General features: G+C 41.1%; 2 protein-coding genes across 6 annotated transcripts in view; both read right to left on the reverse strand.

Moving 5' to 3' along the window:
• Nucleotides 1-13,022, reverse strand: part of ZNF10 (zinc finger protein 10) — a 52,045-nt gene extending 39,023 nt beyond the window's left edge. Inside the window, exons 1-2 of one of the 2 annotated variants that reach the window (XM_049865594.1) lie at nucleotides 11,911-11,935; nucleotides 11,488-11,542 (exon numbers count right to left, since the gene is read on the reverse strand). The gene's annotated coding sequence lies outside the window, so the exon portion shown is untranslated. Of the gene's footprint in view, nucleotides 1-11,487; nucleotides 11,543-11,910; nucleotides 11,936-12,932 lie in introns of those variants that run through there. The other variant, XM_049865595.1, reaches the window with a different exon arrangement.
• On the reverse strand, nucleotides 2,036-13,031 carry ZNF140 (zinc finger protein 140). 4 transcript variants are annotated; one of them, XM_049865602.1, is made up of 3 exons: nucleotides 12,933-13,031; nucleotides 11,488-11,542; nucleotides 2,036-3,832 (listed from the first exon to the last, which is right to left on the reverse strand). In XM_049865602.1, the coding sequence occupies exons 1-3, from the start codon at nucleotides 12,942-12,944 to the stop codon at nucleotides 2,664-2,666; spliced, it is 1,236 nt and encodes a 411-aa protein (XP_049721559.1). In that variant the 5' UTR covers nucleotides 12,945-13,031; the 3' UTR covers nucleotides 2,036-2,663. The 4 variants fall into 4 exon arrangements, with proteins under 4 accessions (XP_049721559.1, XP_049721556.1, XP_049721555.1 ...); XM_049865599.1 differs by lacking the exon at nucleotides 12,933-13,031 and adding an exon at nucleotides 9,376-9,471 and having other exon boundaries at nucleotides 9,709-11,493; XM_049865598.1 differs by lacking the exon at nucleotides 12,933-13,031 and adding an exon at nucleotides 9,376-9,474 and having other exon boundaries at nucleotides 9,709-11,493.
• Nucleotides 13,032-17,985: the final 4,954 nt, after the last annotated feature.

The following is a 17,985-nucleotide window of genomic DNA, read 5'->3' on the forward strand; positions in this document are numbered from 1 at the left end:
CTAATTAAATCCTAGGTATTATGAATTTACTTGTGTCCCCCAAAATATGTGCTGGAATCCTGACTCCGACACCTGTGTGTGTAATCTCATTGAGAAATAGGGTTTTCTTTGTTACGTTAATGAGGCCATTATCCATGTACGGTGTACCCTAAACCCAATCGCTGTTGAGATAGAAAAATCAGATTAGACGGAGAAAAGCATGCACAAACGGGAAGACAGAAGCACGTGTGACGGTCACCATGGGTCACAGCCCAGCCCATATGGATGAAGGTAGGCTTCTCATCAGTGTTTCAGACAGACTACACTGTTTCAAAATAAATCACTCTCTCCTAAACAACTCTTACAAAACGTTGGGAAGCTACAAAATGTGTGCTCAAAAATTAGCATCTCTTGTGGCCGGTTTGAAGACATACAACCCTTCATACTGCATTTAGGACCCTACCATATGTAAATAAGACTGATTAGGATTAAAACTCTTCTAAATTCTACCTGACAAAATGAGTTATGAAATACCATTTATCTAATGTTCTACAGATGTGCCCTCAATGTGGCCACAACATCGTCAAGAAAGTCACTCCTATCCAGATTTTTTTTTTCTTTCTATAAAATTGCATACCTTCTGATCAATGTAAACTCACTCTGATGGTGTGAGCTTTGCCAGCTGGGCAGCTGTTATGAATTATGTCCCCCCAAAATATGTGTTGTAAATCCAGACCTCTATGCATATAGTTATAATCCCATTTAGGAATGGGTTCTTTGTTGTTAATGAGGCAGGATTAGTGTTGGGTGTACCTTGACTCAATGTTTTTTGAGATCTAAAAAGAGATTAAACAAGCGAGCAAAGCAGAGATGGGAAATGAGATGCCAAGCCACATGAAGATCACCCAGGAGCAGAAGCTCAACGAGACAAGGACTTTCCTCCAGAGCCGACACAGACTTCCTCTGGGGCCAGCACCCTGAATTCAGACTTCTAACCTCCTAAACTGTGAGAAAATTTGTTTGTTAAAGCCAGCCCCTTTTGGTATTTCTGTTATAGCAGCAGGAGATAATACAACAGCTGATGATGCCAGAATTTTTAAATAAGTGCTTACAGAAGAACTGTTTTTCATTGTAAATGGAACAAAATGAGGAAAACTACCTTGACATTTTCTTCTGATGGAAACTTGTCATAGATTTAATTATGTCCCCCAAAGATATGTGTCAACTTGGCTAGGCCATGATTCCCAGTATTATGTGACTGTCTACCGCTTTTGTCACCTGATGTGATTTTCCTATGTGTTATAAATCCTACCTCTATGATGTTAATGAGGCAGGGTTAGAGGCAGTTACGTTAATGAGGCAGGACTCAATCTACAAGATTAGGCTGTCTTAAGTCAATCTCTTTTGACATATAAAAGAGAGAAGCGAGCAGAGAGGGGGACCTTATACCACCAAAAAACAAGAGACAGGTGGAAGAGTGTGTCCTCTGGACCTGGGGGTCCCTGTACCAAAAAGCTCCTAGATCAGGGGAAGATTGATGACAAGGACGTTACCCCAGAGCTAACACAGAAAGCCTTCCCCTGGGGCTGATTCCCTGAATTTGGACTTCTAAGCCTACTAGACTGAGAGAGAATAAACTTGTTTGTTGAAGCCATCCACTTATGGTATTTTTGTTATAGCTGCATTCGATAACTAAGACAACCCTATATACATTTATTTCAGAGGGAGTAAGAAATTTCTATAGTCAGATCCAAGCATAAACATGAGTTAGCATCACCTTAATTCACTTTCTCAAAGTTAAAACCATAAGATCATTGATACCTAAAAATGTTTCTATAATTGATTGTATTTTGTTTTTAAAAAATGCCTGATATTCATTGATGTCATGATAGCTGCATTTTCAGAATCACATATGCTGTGAAAAAAATCAAGTACAAATTCCATTATAAATCAAAAGATTTATTTGTAACTCTTTTCTAAGTGTGCTTTAAAAAAAAAAAAGGTAAAACAACACACACACACCCCACCCGACCCCCCCCCCCCCCCCCGCCAAAAATCCACACCTCCCAGGCTGATTCCCTCCAGTACGATTTCTCACAACTCTAGGATTTTGCCACATTCATTATAAGGATAGTTTTTTCCCTGTTAAAATTCTCTGTGAAGGTTTAAAATATTGCAGAGTTACCTGTATTTCATTGATAAGGCTGCTTTCTCTACTAGAAGAATATTTTTAAAAATAAATAAATATTGCATGGTACATGAAGGCATTCCCCAATCAATGTGTGATTTTGCTTCACCATGAATTGTCTGATGTGAAGCTCATTCCTTTCCCATTAATTCTGTCCTGAATGAGATGAGAGATGCAGAATGAGGGCTAATCTCTAAAAGCTTTCCCACGTTTACTGAACATGGAATTCACAGTGTACAGGAAGGGAATCCTGCCACATAAAGATTCTTCTCACTATTGATTTCTTCTTCTGGAATTACAACCACCACCACAAAAATGAGTATCTACTAATGCTTCCCCACACATTCCTAGAGGTTTTCTCCAGAATGGATTCTCCAATGCTCAGTAAGATATGAGCCACATTTCCTCACATTCAACACATTTATAGAGGCTTCTTTCCAAGAGTTCTCTGAATTCAATGTAAGGCATTAACTTTTTTTTTTTAATCTATACATTCTTAGCTTTCCTCTACAATGCGAATTCGTTGGTGTTCAGTAAGAAATGTGTGGTAATTAAAGGAATTTTCATATCCATAGGGGTTCTCTAGAATGTGTGTTCTCTGATGTTTAGCAAGGTTTGAGCTCCAGCTGAAGGATTTGTTACATACCTTACATACATAGGGTTTCTCCCCAGTGTGAGTTATCTGATGTAGAATGAGGGAAAAGCTCCGACTGAAGGCTTTGTCACATTCAGCACATGCATACGGTTTTTCTCCAGTATGAATTTTCATATGTTGGGTAAGGGACGTGTGCCAAGTGAAAACCTTACCACATTCATCACATTGGTGGAGCTTTTCTCCAGCGTGAATTCTCTGATGTTTAACAAGGAACGAGTGGCAACGGAAGGCTTTTGGACATTCATTACATTCATAGGGGGTTTTCGTGGTATGAATGCTCTGATGTCGCGTAAGGTGTGAGGAACGGCGAAATGCCTTTCCACATTCAATGCACTCATAAGGTTTCTCTCCCGTATGTGTAATCTGATGGCGAATGAGTTCTGAGCCACTGCTAAAGGCTTTTCCACATTTCCTACAAATATACTGTTTCTTTCCCATGTGAATTCTCTGATGTCGAGTGAGGTTTGAGGCGCGGCTAAAGGCCTTTCCGCATTCGGCACATTCGTAGGGTTTCTCCCCAGTGTGAGTTCTCTGGTGCTCGATGAGAAATGAAAGGTAACTGAATGTCTTGTTACAGTCCTTACACTCGTGGGGTTTCTTTCCAGTGTGTATCATCTGATGTTTCACGAGGTTTGAAATCTGGCTAAAGGTTTTGCCACATTCCTTACATACATATGGTTTCTCTCCAGTGTGAGTTCTCCGATGCAGCACGAGGGAAAAGCGCCGACTGAAAGTCTTCCCACATTCCTGGCATCCATAGGGCCTCTCCACAGTACTGACGGTCATGTGTTGAGCCAAGGCTTCCGGATGAGAGACTGTCACTTGCCTGACGTACCCTTGACTTCCTTGCAGCATCTCAGTATCAGCCACACATTTCCAACCGCCTTTAAAACCGGAATCCTCAGGGCACTGGCTTAGAATTCTTTCCATTATCAAATACTGGTATGAGTCATTTCCATAAATATCATTTTTTGAAGAAATGTCTTTGATTTCACAATTTGACTCTGAAACTGAAAGATACCAAAAAACCAAGCAAATATTTCTTTTTTCTGTATTGAGTAAAATACGTACTCCCCACCAAAATGCCAGCTGCCTTCTTTGCAGAAATGGAAAAGCCAATCCTCAAATTTGTATGAAAGCGCAAGAACCCCAAACACCTAAAGCAACCTTAAAGAAGAACAATAAAGCAGGAGGACCTAAACTTCCCGATTTCAAAATATACTATGAAGCCAGAGTCATGAAAACAGCCTGGTTCTGGTATAACAATACACATACAGACCAATGGAATAGAACTGGAAGTCAAGAAATAAATCTATACGTTACAGTCAACTGATTTTTGACAAGAGTGCTAAATCCACTCAATGGAGAAAGTGCAGTCTCTTCAATAAACAGTGCCAGGAAAACTGGATTTCCACATGCAGAAGAATGAATTGGGATCTGACCCTCATACCATACAGCCAAACACAAAATCCAACTGAAAATTGATCAAGGATCTACATGTGAAGATTAAAACCATAAAATCTTATAAAACATAAGAGCATGCTGGACCTAATTTGTAACAATGGATTATTGGATATGACAACAAAAACATAAGCAGAAGACAGAATAGATCAATGAGACCTCAAAAGTGAATCGTCTTACGCTTCTTGGGACAGAATGTGCCCTCATTTTCAGGTTCTCAGGTTTCTGGGGAGGCTGCTTGTCCCACTAAAAGTATACGCTGCCTCCAGCGAGGGCTTGCGTAACAGCCAAAGATGAAAGAAACGTTCCTTGGTGAAAATTCACTAAAGCAGAAGGCTTAGGTATGAGGCAGTGTATCCAGGGAGTGTAACTCGGTCAAAATTTTGTCTCTTTTGGCTTTTGTACAGTAGGATAATCCTTGTAAGCATATTTATGGCTTCCTGTGTGATAGGGAGCCCTGGTGGGTTTGGGGTTTTTTTGTGTATCATATATGGAAAAGCAATGCAACAAAATAGAAGAAGTGACCCTCCAAAGATACTTGGGACGGATGGACCCTACTAAACATTGCACCAGACTATGGCCAACGTTTTGTGGGAAGTGTATGCCCACATGAAATTTTCAAAATCCATGTTACCAACCAAAAATGTGAACACAATCAATAACTAAGCATGTGTTCCACTACTGAAAGAAAACACATGCCATCATCAAAAATTCAAAACATGAAAAAAACTGGGACCTTAAAAGGGTTAAATATTTTTGGGTGGGGCAAATGATTTGCTCTTGGCTACTAATCAAGTTTGGTGATTCAAATCTACCCAGCAGCTACATGAGTGGAAGTCCTGGTGACCTGCTTCTGTAAGATTACAGCCAAGAACACCCTAGGGAGCAGTTCTACTCTGAGGCATATGGGGATACCGTAAGTTAGAACTGACTCCATGGCAACAAGTTTGGTTTAGGGTTTTTTGTTGTGAGCTGCTGTAGACTAGGCCCCAGATTCATGGCAACCCAATGCACAATGGAATGGAACACTGCCCAGTCCTGCGCCATCCCCATGATCAATTGGGGATCAGACTATTGTGATTTTCACTGGCTGATTTTTCTGAAGCAGTTCAACAGGCCTTCCTTCCCGGTCTGTCTTAGTCTGAAAGCGCCACTGAAACCTGTACAGCATCATAACACGCAAGCCTCCACTGAGGGACAGGTGGTGGCTGCACCTAAGGGGCACTGGCCAGGACTGAACTCAGTTCTCCTGCATGTAAGGCAGGAATTCTACCGCTACCACCAATCCCTCGGTTTTTGGTTTTCTGATTCATCAAAGGACTTTGTCAACAAAGTGAAGAGACAACCTATAGGCTTGGAAAAAACTTTTAGGAACCATATATCCAAGAAGAATCTACAGCTTAATGACAAGAAGACAACCCAACTGAAAAATAAGCAAGTGACCTGAACACACAGTTTACCAAAGAGGATATTTAAGTGGCCAATAAGCACATAAAGATGCTCAACATCATTAGTCGTTAGGGAGATGCTAATCAAAACCACAATGAGATACCACCTCACCGCCACTAGAATGGCAATAACCAAATAAAACACAAAACAACAGATGTTGGCAAGGTTGTGGAGAAACAAGAATGCTCATCCATTTTGGTGGAAAGGCAAAATGGTGCTGCTGTGGAAAACAGTTTAGCAGTTCCTCAAAAAACTGAACATAGAACTACCATATGACCCAGCAATCCCAATCCTAGGTATATACCCAGAAGTGAAAGCAAGAGTACAAACAGAAAACTTCTCCATCAATTTTCACTGCAGTACTTTTCACAACAGACAAAAGGTAGAAACAACTGAAATATCCACCAACAGATGAATGGATAAACAAAATATGGTCTATACATACAATGGAATATTGCTCAGCCGTAAAGAGAAATTAAGTCCTGAAACATGGATGTACTTTGACAACATGATGCTACGTGAAATAAGTCAGTTACAAAAGAACAAATACACAGAAACCAAAGATTAGTGGCTATGTGAGGGCATGGGGGGCAAGGGAGAGGGTGGGAAGAGGTAAGGGGGATTTTTGCTTAAGGGACATGAGTTCATGTTAATAGTGGTAGAATAATTTGGAAAAGGGTTAATGATAATGGTTACACAACATGAAGAATGTAATCAGTGTCACTGAATTATACAGGTAGAAACTGTTGAATGGCAAGTGTTGTGTATATTTTGACCATAATAAAAATTAAAAATAGAAATAAAAGGCACCCCTTCCTTTCTTAATGAGATAATTAAATTAAAAAAAGAAAAACTCATCAATCGCATAGCTTTCGTAACGGTCATGTGACTGTGAAATCTGAAAAGTACACCCAGAAATTCAGAAGAGGTCAGAGTACAGACATGGGTGAATGAAAAAAAACAAAAAACGCAACCCACTGCCATCAAATCAATTTCAACTCAGAGACCTTATGATACAAAGTAAAACTGCCCCATAGGGTTTCCAAGGCTGTACATTTTTACGCAAGGAGACTGCCACATCTTTCTCCTGTGGAGTGGCTGGTGGGTTCAAACCACAGACTTTGTGGTTAGCAGCCGAGCGCTTGAACTACTGCGCCACCAGGGCTTCTTATGGGTGAATAAGAAAGATTATATGTAAGTAACTGAAGAAGAGGAAAAAAAAACTATCAGGAAGATAAGTAATTGGGAAGGATGGGTGTTAGTCTTCACCATTTAAAATGTGTTTACTACCAGAATTGTCTGAAAATGGCAAGTTTATAATGTTGCCAATAAACAAACTACAAGTGTTCCTTGGGTCCCAAAAAGATACCAGATTCTGAATTTACTTACTGCCTTCGGAACATCTTACAGTAACTTATTCTAAATAAAAAAAGGAAAAAAAAAAACCGGTTTCTTTGATAACTATCTTCTGGTATACTCACTCTAAAACTGTACCTTCTAAACTTGTATCTGAAACTCGGTCTTGGTATAACAGTGTCTTTCCATCAAATGGCTTTGATAGGTAAACATTAGGCCTAATTTCTCCAGTTTGAATTTTATGAATGGACTTCATCATTTTTTTATTTGGAGCACAATTCTACAATATGAAGCTTTTTGCTTTTTTTCTTTTTAAATATTACCTGTATCTTTATTCTTAGGAAATACAGAAATACACACCAGTATTTAGGAGTAAGGACCATGATGTATACAATTTAACCACAAATGTTTCAAAAAGTAAATCATACTCCAAGTGGAAAAGTAAATGGGGCAAACTGTTAACAATAGGTAAATTTGGGTAAAGGGGAAACAGGTACTCTTACACCTTTTCTATAAATTTTTAATTATTTTCAAACACATCCAAAATTTTATTTTTCCCTAAAACACACTTAGATAATTACCAATATTTTGTTTGGGAGAATACTATCTTTTATCATTCTGACTGGAAGCTTCTGCAGAGAAGTAAACAAACTTGATATATATTTAATAACTATCTCAGCACCCATAAAAATATAAATATATCTACATATATGTACATACATATTAGGCACATAAAAGACTAGTATTGGGAGGCAGTAGAAACAGCTGCTGAGAAAACTGTGAGTCCTCCATGAACGAATTCCCTATCTATTGAGCACTTTAGTAAGAACCCTGGGGATATAAACTGAGTAATTCTCTTCAGAAGCTTAGCACATAAATTGTAAGACAAAGAGAACACAGAAGAAAATTAATTAATGATATAAGACATGAGACTAAGTTTATTACAGAGTAAAAACTGAACAAAAGATTAGAGATAAGAGAGAGAAAAATCCACTGCAACAGATTTTAAAAAAAGAAAAGGCTTGATCTAGAAAGCCTTCATCAAAGAAACTAGTTGGGAACCGAAATACCATATGAAACCTGAGCATTTAATGACACTAGAAAAAACTATTGAAGTTAATTGCATAGGTTCAGTATAGTATTTGACAGATGATTTCCCAGGTGAATGAGTAAAAAAACTCAACCAAGAAAACCAGGTTCAAGATATAAAAGTAGAATAGCAACTATGTATCACTGAGAATTAGAATGACTGGATTTCCATCAGAAATCCTGAAGGCCAGATAGCAATGGCACATTTTTAAAGTAGTGAAAACAGTCAACTCAGAATTCTACATCCAGTGAAAATATTCTTCAAAAATGAAGGCTAAATAAAGACATCCTGAGGGAAAACTAACTCCATTGTTAGTTTCCTATTTTATTCATTTCTGCTTGTATCTTTACAACTTTTGCCCATCTACATTCTTTGGATTTTGCTGTTTTTTTTTCCAATTCCTTAAAATGCATACCCAGTTCAAAAGTTTCCATTTTTATTCCTTTCTAATACAAGTATTTAAAGCTATAGTTTTTCTCTATATAGTACTTTAGCTGCTCTGCACAAGTTTTGTTATGTATTTTTTTCATTATAATTTGGTACAAAACATTTCTTAATTTCCTTTTATGATTCATTCTTTGTCCAATGAGTTACTTTTTGTTAAAAAAAAAAAATTTCTTAATTTCAATATACGTCAATTTTTCTACTTATGTTTTTGTTATTCATGTTTAACCTAATTGTATTGTGATCACAAAATATAATCTGTATGATTCAAATCCTTAAAGATGCCCATTTGATCAAGTATTATCAATTTTATATACCTTGAGCCTATATACACACATTTAGAATTCTTGTATCTTCCTGGTTAATTGAATATTATTATAAATTGACCCTATTTATCTCTAGTAGAGTTTCGGTTTTTATCTCTAGTAAGGTTTTTTTGTCTTAAATTTTGCCTGATATTAATATAGTTATACTAGCTTTCTTTAATTGCCTTTAAAATTCTGCAAATTTGAATAAAAGGAGAACCAAAAAAGAAATGGAATTCAAAGACCAGACAGAGGGAAGAAAGAAGGACACATCTATTCAGACTAGTAAGTAGGTGTGAAGTGGTCCCTTAAGGAGCTCAAGTTGAAGAGAGTTCCCAGCCTCCACATTTCTGGTATCTTTAAGGGAAAACTTTTCAGCCAACATATTCAAAGTGTTGCTTTCTCATTGACTAGCTGGGTTGTGATATTCTCCTCCTAACTGACTCACCTGAAAATAGATCTCTGCTCACATCTCCTTTCCTCAGCCAAGGCTCTTTCCCTTGCTCCAATAAGGAAACCACATCAGGCTTAGAAATGGAAAGACCTGCTTACAGAAAATGAAAAAAATTCAAAATAGTCCTTGAATCCTCAGAGAAGAGGGGCCATTAAAAAAAAATCAGATGTAAGTATGAAAGATGTTTAAAGATCAGGTGAAGCTACAATCCTCATCTTAAAAACTAATAAAAAACCATACCTTCCTTGGGAAAATTCAGCCAGATAAGATTCACAACCACCCTAAAGTGAAAATTCTGACTTGGGGGAGATTAGAGGTAATACTTACCCAGTGAGACCAGGTGGCCATAGTTCTCCAACATTACACATCTGTACAAATCCCTCTGAGCAGGCTGAAGCCATTCCCACTCCTCCTGGGAGAAGTCTATGGCCACATCTCTGAATGTCACTGACCCCTGAAATGACATACAGATATCTCCACAACTAGTACCCATGTTCCCAAAAGGCCCTGACCAAGGAATGAAAGGAGTCCCACTGCAAAGGGAAGACAGCACACCTAAGTCATGGCACTGGGAGATTTTTGAATTCTGAGGAATGCAGGTCAATTAGTTATTGTATATAACTAAAAGCCTAGTTATTTTTGTTTTGTTTTGTTCAACAACTAGGGAAAAGAAGAAAAAATATATGTGATTTATCCTAAGATAATTAACAATTTCATGACAAAGAATGAATTATGCATATGAACAACATGGACTCCTAGCTTTGATTGTAAAGTCTTAAGATGTTGTAACACTTCATGGAGAGTAAAGACTATTCCTTTGTGTTTAACACGCATATATGTTTTCCTTAATGCCAGCCTATTTTAATGTCATTTGGAGAGAATTTCCTCATGGTAACAATAACATGGAGCAAATAGCAGCAGCTCCCTTCCAACAGGGCATGCACTCTCGAGTTTCTCACAATCATCTCCAATTCTGAACAGCTGTGAAACTTTGTGGCATTTTTTGTAATGTCACAGAATAAGGATAATAAACAGCAAAGTGAAATGACCTCCGAAGAACAGAACGTAATACTTTCCAGGGTGGAATCTAAAGAGCTTTCCCTCAGGGTTAGGGGAATAATACATAAATAAGCCCCATCCGTGCAACCTGGATTTGACCCCTCTGAGTGATAAGACATGAAAATAAATCTAAAAGATTCCCAACTAGTAACAGACCAGGTGTATAGCAGAATTATTTTTACAATTTTTTAAGTTTAAAAAAGCAATCGAAGACTGTTGACTGATAAGAAAGCTGTTGCTTAAAGTGAACAGTGGTATCTGCACCAGAGGTGGAAACTGGACTCCCCAGCAAAACTCAAGAAAGCCTCTGCAATTGAAGACAAGTGTAACAAAAGGTAGGAAGAGAAATGGAGCTAAAAACAGGAACTAATTTGGAATGGTTGACCCTCTTATCCACACCCTAGCCAGCCAGGCATTTAACTCCGAGCGAACAAAATAATCAGTGCCCTTTGCTAAAGAAATTTAATGTCATGTCTGAAAAGTAAAATCTATGAGTTCAGAGATTTTCTTTTGCTCACTGCTGCACCCCGAAGACCTAGGTTAGTGGTTCTCACATTTTATCGAAATCTCTTGCAGCGACTGTTCAGACTACTGGGCCACATCCTCAGAGTTTCTAATTCAGAAGGTCTGGAGTGCGGCTCAAGAATACGCATTTCTAGTAAGTTCTCAAGTGATGCTGATACTGCTGGTCCAGGGATCACACACTGAGAACTACTGATGCAGGTGCTCAATAAAAGTAGATGCTCAATAAAAACGTGTTGAATAAATGGCTGAAGGGTAGCTAGTGAGAGTGACATGAAGTAAAGCAGCCCTCATTCCAATACTGGAAAAAAAGAGGAGACCGCCTAACAGCAGGCTTCTGCCATATCAGAAGCCCACCCATGTCTGGATATCGTTCTGTCAGGCTCCTACGTATAAGCACCTGAAGAGGAGAAACGGGGCAGACCCCTGGGGTTCTGTCAGAAAGTTTCAGGAAAAAGAAGGCATATGTCCCAAACCCTGAAAAACAAGATTTCACTTCAGAAAGAAAAGGAAACACCAGCTTACCTGAAACATGGCTCACAAGGGACCCAGGAAAACCGCAAAGTCTAAACGGGCACAGCTGGCAGGGAGAGAAAGGAACCATGAGCGAGCAGGTCATCCTGGCGGTGCCCGAGGAACGGGGTCCCCCTCGCTGGAGACGCTCGTCACACACCCCCACACACCAAGTCGGGGAGCCAGAAAGGCCCCGGGCGCCGGGTGGGACATCGCGCGGGGCTCCGGCCGTTCCCTTCCTGCAGGATCTGGGGAGGGAAAGCAAGCCAGCGCTCCCAGCACCTCCGCATTTGGTCGCGGTCACGGAACAGGGTTTCCGGTCCGGAGCAGTCACTGGCCCTGATCCCCCAAGGGGCTCCGGGGCACGGGCCGGGCCCACAGGCCTTTCACGGCCGGCCGAGAGCGCCGGGCACGGAGAGGGCGGGCGTTCATTACCTGACTCGGGCCCAAACCGGGCCAGACCCCCGGCTCCACAGCCCAAGGACCCCGCCGCCGGCGTCGCGCAGACTGCGCCTTCGGGAGCCTCAGGAACCGGATTCGGAACCAGACCGCCCCGGAGAGCTGCGGGACTAGGCCGCCCGCCTGCGACAACTACAACTCCCAGAAGGACGCGCGGCCGTTCTGATTTGGGACGTAAAGCTCCACACTCATAAAACCACAACTCCCAGACCGACTCGAGACCGCGCCGACTGCGCCTGGAGACAGCGGCCGGCACTCTAGGACAACTACAATTCCCATAAAGACAGTCCGTCTGTACACTTGGGACTAACGATTCCATTCGCAGACAACTACAAATTCGAAACATCCCATCGCCACGCCAACAACGCCTAAAAACAACGGCCTCCGACCTCAGCCACAGTTCCCAGAGCCCATCGCGGCCTCCTAACTAGAAACGGAGGGATCCACCCTCACAAAACGACGACTCCCAGAATGCATCGGTGCCGCGTCGACAGCGCCGGGAGACAATGGCCGCCCACCTAGGACAACTACAGTTCCCAGAGCCCATAGCGGCCTCCTAGCTAGAAACGGAGGAATCCACCCTCAGAGACTGACGACTCCCAGAATGCATCGGTGCCGCGCCGACAGCGCCCGGAGACAATGGCCGCCGCCTAGGACAACTACAGTTCCCAGAGCCCACCGCGTCCTCCGACCTAGAGACGAAGGGCCCCAAGCTCAAAAAACTACAACTTCCAGGATGACTTGGGACCGTGCCGACTGTGCCTGAGGCAAGACCGCCAGTCGGCGACAACTGCCGTTCGCAGAATCCACCACGGCCTCTGCGCATGGAACGCAGGGCTCCGCCCGCCGACAACTACAACTCCCAGAAAGCGCTGCCGTCACTGCACTGGAGACAAAGGGATCCACCCTCAGAAAACCACGGCTTCCAGAACACCCCGGAGCCGCGCCAACGGTACAATAGCCACCCGCCTCAGACAACAACTCCCAGAGCTACTTACAGTCCCGGCCATAGAGCCTGGTGGTAACAGCCATTGGTATCAGACACCTACAGTTCCGAGAGTCAACCTAGCCTTAGCACCTTGAAAGGAAACCTCCGTTGTAAGGCAAATATAATACCCAGAATGCCCTCCTCGCTCCTTCAACGCCTCGAAACGAGGACCTCGGAAAACTACAGTTCCCCTAATCCCTCGCGGCCCAGCGAGCGGCCAAGACTCCACCCCGGTGCCGGTACGGTAATGGTTCCCCTTACGTGAACCCTGACACTTGAGTAATTCGACCATCCCCAGGGATGGCTCCGTTTCCTATTGTGCTGCGGAAGCTGCCCCCTTAGTCTCCTCCGTGTCTCTGGCCCGCCCTAAAGCCCTCCAGAAAGAGGGGTCTGAATGATCTCTTCCTGCGTAGTGCTTGCCATACCACGCACGTAGGGGAAGACTTAGAGAACAAACCAGAAACGTCCATGTCTTTAAAGAGCTCAGGGACTGAATGGGGTAGAAGGGGAGAGGAATTATTGTACAGGAAAACCAGCAAAAGCCGGAGCCTGTCAGAAGAAGAAACGTGTCAGAGAAGGGAAACTCAAATATTCTCCACTAAAACTAGCGATAGAAAAGTGGTAAGATAGCACCCTGTCAAAGGTGGAAAACTTGTGGGATCAGGAAACACAATTCCCATTGAGTTCCGGCTGGCGCAGGTTTCACCGTATATTAAACATGAGGATTTAGTAGTTGGCCGACTGAATCAGGGACTGTTGTTCCAAGTGGAGAAAACCGTTTATGAAAAAGACAGGCAAGGAATAAAAAGGTCCAGTAAAGGTGACAGAGAAAAAAAAAATTGACCTGGTGAAGAGAGCAAAGGAGAGATGATGTGAAAGAAACGAGGCTGAAGAGGTAAGCAAGGCTTCATGAAGGGACTTGGATGTGACTCAGTGAGCACGGGGAAGACGCTGAAGAGTTTTAAAGAGTATGACAGTCATTTGCATTGTAGTGGGTAGTGTTAGGAAATTCTGGTGGCTTAGTGGGTAAGAGCTAAGGCTGCTAACCAAAAGGTCGGCAGTTGGAATCCACCAGGCCCTCCTAGGAAACCATATGGGACAGTTCTGCTCTGCCCTATAGGGTCGCTATGAGTCGGAATCAACTCTATGGCAGTGGGTTTGGGTAGTGTTAAGGGTGAATTGAAAGGAAGGACTGGAGCCAGGAAGGGTCAGTGAGTGCGCTAGTTTCTATATTCTCCGGACTATGATTTGAATTACTGCAAAGAAAATGGAGGAAATTTTATTCCAGAAACTATTTAGAACCTGGCAATGAATTGCATATGGTAGATGAGAGGGAAGGAAGAATTAGGTTCTTGCTTGGATGAAATATTTCCAGAAGTTCATTCGTTAGAGCCTTTTCTATGCTATGTCAACACTCTCATGACTTCAACTTCCAATTATACTACAGATCACTTACCCACATCTTTTGACTAACACAGAAAAATGACTTTTAGGAAAAAGTAAATGAATGCGTTTTGGGACATGTTTAGACCTATATGTGTGTTTACTCTTAACTACTAACTTGCGTCTGAATCATCTCACATCAGGAATATCGCCATAACTTTATCATACCCATTTCCCCTAATCTTTTCTTCACACGGAAGTTAACCTGATATTTAAGAAAGCAATTCTGATCGTGTCATTTCCCTGCTTCATATTATTTGGTGGCTGTTGAATGCTCTTAGATAAAGGCAATATTTCTTAACATACTCCACAAGGTTGCATCATCTCACCCCTACCTTCAAATTTTTCTTATATTACATTCCGTCTCCTGACTATGCGAACCTTGTTTCCCCAAACGCCATTCTTTGTGGGCCTCAAGCTGTCAAAAAGTTCATTGGGCATTTGGAGTACCCTGAATTCGTCAAATGAGACGAGGAGGATCTGAGTGATGCCACCAGGTAAACTACCAATGCCAGCAGAGGTGGTAAATGAATGAGAATGCAGAATGGATAACAGAAAACAAGTGCAGCTGTAAATGTAGTTTGTCCTACTAACCTTCCTTTTTAGGTTTCCCCTGAGAGTGGACCAGACTCCTAGAGAAGCAGCTCCCCAAATGTAATATGGAACAGTGGATGTAAGGAATGAAAGACACAGATTGTGGTAGACAAGGAGATACACAGATCCCTCTTCAAAGGAGGACTTACTGCCCAGCTGCAGGGAGGTCAGAAGTCAACCTCCAGCTGTCAGCGTTTTCAGAGTCGGCCTCAGCAGAGAAGAGTTGCTCCCTTCCCAGTGCAGGCTGCTGCTGGTGACTGAGGTGCAGGGTTATAAAGGCCTGACCACTTTGGCCTGATATGAGACACTGATGAGCTATACTCACTCCAGATGACTTTGCCATGGTTTTGTCAACCTACAACACAGTTTGACTTTTTCTCTACTCAAATTGTTTCCTATTTATTATCCCATCATCTCAAAGGTCCTGACCTGTAATAAACACCTTGCAGCCTATCTTAGTTATCTCGTCCTGCTATAACAGAAATACCCTAAGTGGGTGCCTTTAACAAACAGAATCTTATTTTCTCACAGTTTAGGAGGCTAGAAGTCCAAATTCAGGGTGCCAGCTCTAGGGAATGCTTCCTCTCTCTGTTGGCTCTGGATGAAGGTCCTTCTCTCTTTTGTGCTTCTGCTCCTGGGCCATCTTCATGTGGCTTGGCATCTGTCTTCCCCCATCTCTGCTATGTTTGTTTGTTTAATCTCTTTAATACTTCCAAAGAGATTGACTCAAAATATATCCTACAGTAATCCTGTCTCATTAACATGACAAAGATAACCCATTACCAAATGGGATTATAACCACAGGCACAGCGGTTAGGATTTACAAGACATATTTTTGGAGGACATAATTCAATCCATAATGTTCCAAACGTCATTCTACTTCCAGTGAACCCAACCTGTCACTGTGTCTCACTTTCTCTATTGGTTAGGAATATTTTGTTTGTAAGGAACACAAACAAGCTGAAGCAAAAATGGGAATTTATTGGGACATTTGGGGTATCTCACAGAAAAATTAAACAATCAAGGCATGAAGAGGGTGAAGATGAATCTAGAAATCAGTACAGTTTCTTGACTCTGCTTCCATGATGGTTTCACTCTTCTCTCTTATTACAGACCACGTTTCTGCACGTGGTAGAAAACATAGCCACAGGGTAGCACCCAAATTCAAATATTACAGCTTTGTTTGCTAAAGTTATATACACAAATTGTCCCAGCTTTCAAGAAACTTTCAAATAGAAAAGGTAACACATGCAGTGATTGTATTATCAGAATGAGGAATACATGTGCAGATTCATACAGGCTGAATAGGCTTTATTAGGAAAAAATGAAACATTCCAGTTGCAGTAGATTTTCAAAAGCATGAGAAGTTGTAGGAATCTCAAGGAACTGTAAGGTCAACTGGGACAGAAAATATTGTGTAAGAGGAAGGATAAGGCATTCCAAAATGGTGAAGAGGCATGGGTTTGCATAAAAGTCCTTGCATACCATAATGAGAATATTACACCTTCATAAGTCCACAATGAGCCACACAATATTTCAACAGAGGAGTATATACTCAGAATTTAACTTTAAAAATAACCATTATGTACAAGTGTGGAAAAATGGACAAAAATGGAAGAACGAAGGCACAAAAAAATATGCATGCAGCTACAAGTGTCATGGATTAGTTTATTTGCACTTAGGCCTGTTCTAGGTGTTGGACATCTGAAAGCTTGTTGGTACCATATTTGTAGAATAACAAACCCACTGAAATTGACAATCTAGATTTACATTGCTAGAATAAAAAAAAAAAAAAAAACTTAGATCTCAAAGTAATGCCTATTGATCTATATTCTATTTAATAAAGGTACTGTTAGATAAATGTGGTATTCTTTGGGTCCGTTTCATTTCAGGGTTCTATAAGTGATCTTGAAACCAAAATATAGGGAACAATTAACACTCATTTTCCAATTTTTTGGGAACGATGGATAAAGTCCTCATATAAAAAAATGCATATAAAACTTCTACAACTTAAAAAGAGAACCCAATCAAAACGTGGGCAAAGGACTTGACAGTTCACCGAAGTGGATATTCAAATGACTAACAAGAAAAGATGCTCAACATCATTAGCCATTAAAAAACAAAACAAAACCCTGTTGCTGTCAACTCGGACTCATAGCCATTAGGGAGATACATATCAAAATCAGATTGAGATATTACCTCAAGAAAAAACAAAAGTGTTGGTGAGGCTGTGGAGAAACCGGAACCCTCATCCATTGCTGGTGGGAATGTAAAACGGTGCAGCTACTGTGGAAAACACTTTTGTGGTTCCTCAAACGGTTGAACGTACAACTACCATATGACCTAGCAATCCCAACCCTAGGTATATACCTAGAAGTGAAGGCAGGAACACAAAAAGAAACCTGTACACCAATGTTCACTGCAGCATTTTTCACAATAACCAAAAGGTGGAAAAAAACCCAAAATGTCCATCAATAGATGCACAGATAAATAAAATGTGGTGTATACGTGCAACAACGGGATATTACGCAGCTGTAAACACAAATGAAGTTCTGGTGCATACCACAACATGGATGAACCTTTAAAACATTCTGTTGAGCAAAATATGTCAGCTCCAAAACAACAAATACTGTATTATCTCACTTGCGCGAGAAAAGCAAATATACACAAAGCAATGCTTATTAATACTTACCAGGAGTGGGAGGTAGGAGGAAAGGCGGAGTTGTTTGGGGAGCACTTAGTTTATTTTAACCATGGTGGACTGTTTTGGATGAGGATAGCAATAATGTGGTACAACAGGAAAAATGTAATCAATGGCGTTGATTTGTAAATGTAGAAGTTGTATTCGCTGATGTTTAGTGTGCATATTTTCACTGTAATAAAAAAAAATGGCTTTCTTCTTGATGGGGAGTTTGTCATAGGAATCAATGTGGGGACGTGTTTTTGTGGTTTGCCAAAGTAATTTCAAAAAACTAACATTAAGAATGTCTAACTTTCACTTAAAGCACAATAAAAATTATTAAAAG

This window comes from Elephas maximus, chromosome 22 (assembly GCF_024166365.1).
Source record: "Elephas maximus indicus isolate mEleMax1 chromosome 22, mEleMax1 primary haplotype, whole genome shotgun sequence".
NCBI lineage: Eukaryota > Metazoa > Chordata > Mammalia > Proboscidea > Elephantidae > Elephas > Elephas maximus.

What these genes read in the sequence shown, in the direction of transcription:
- ZNF140 (XM_049865598.1), bottom strand. Translation starts at nt 9,874, where the DNA reads ATGGGTACTAGTTGTGGAGATATCTGTATGTCATTTCAGGGGTCAGTG. An exon ending in TGGCCACCTGGTCTCACTGG is followed by an intron (nt 9,475 to 9,708) that starts GTAAGTATTACC and finishes ATTTTCTGTAAG; the next exon opens with CAGGTCTTTCCATTTCTAAG. An exon ending in GAGCAGAGATCTATTTTCAG is followed by an intron (nt 3,833 to 9,375) that starts GTGAGTCAGTTA and finishes GGTATCTTTCAG; the next exon opens with TTTCAGAGTCAAATTGTGAA.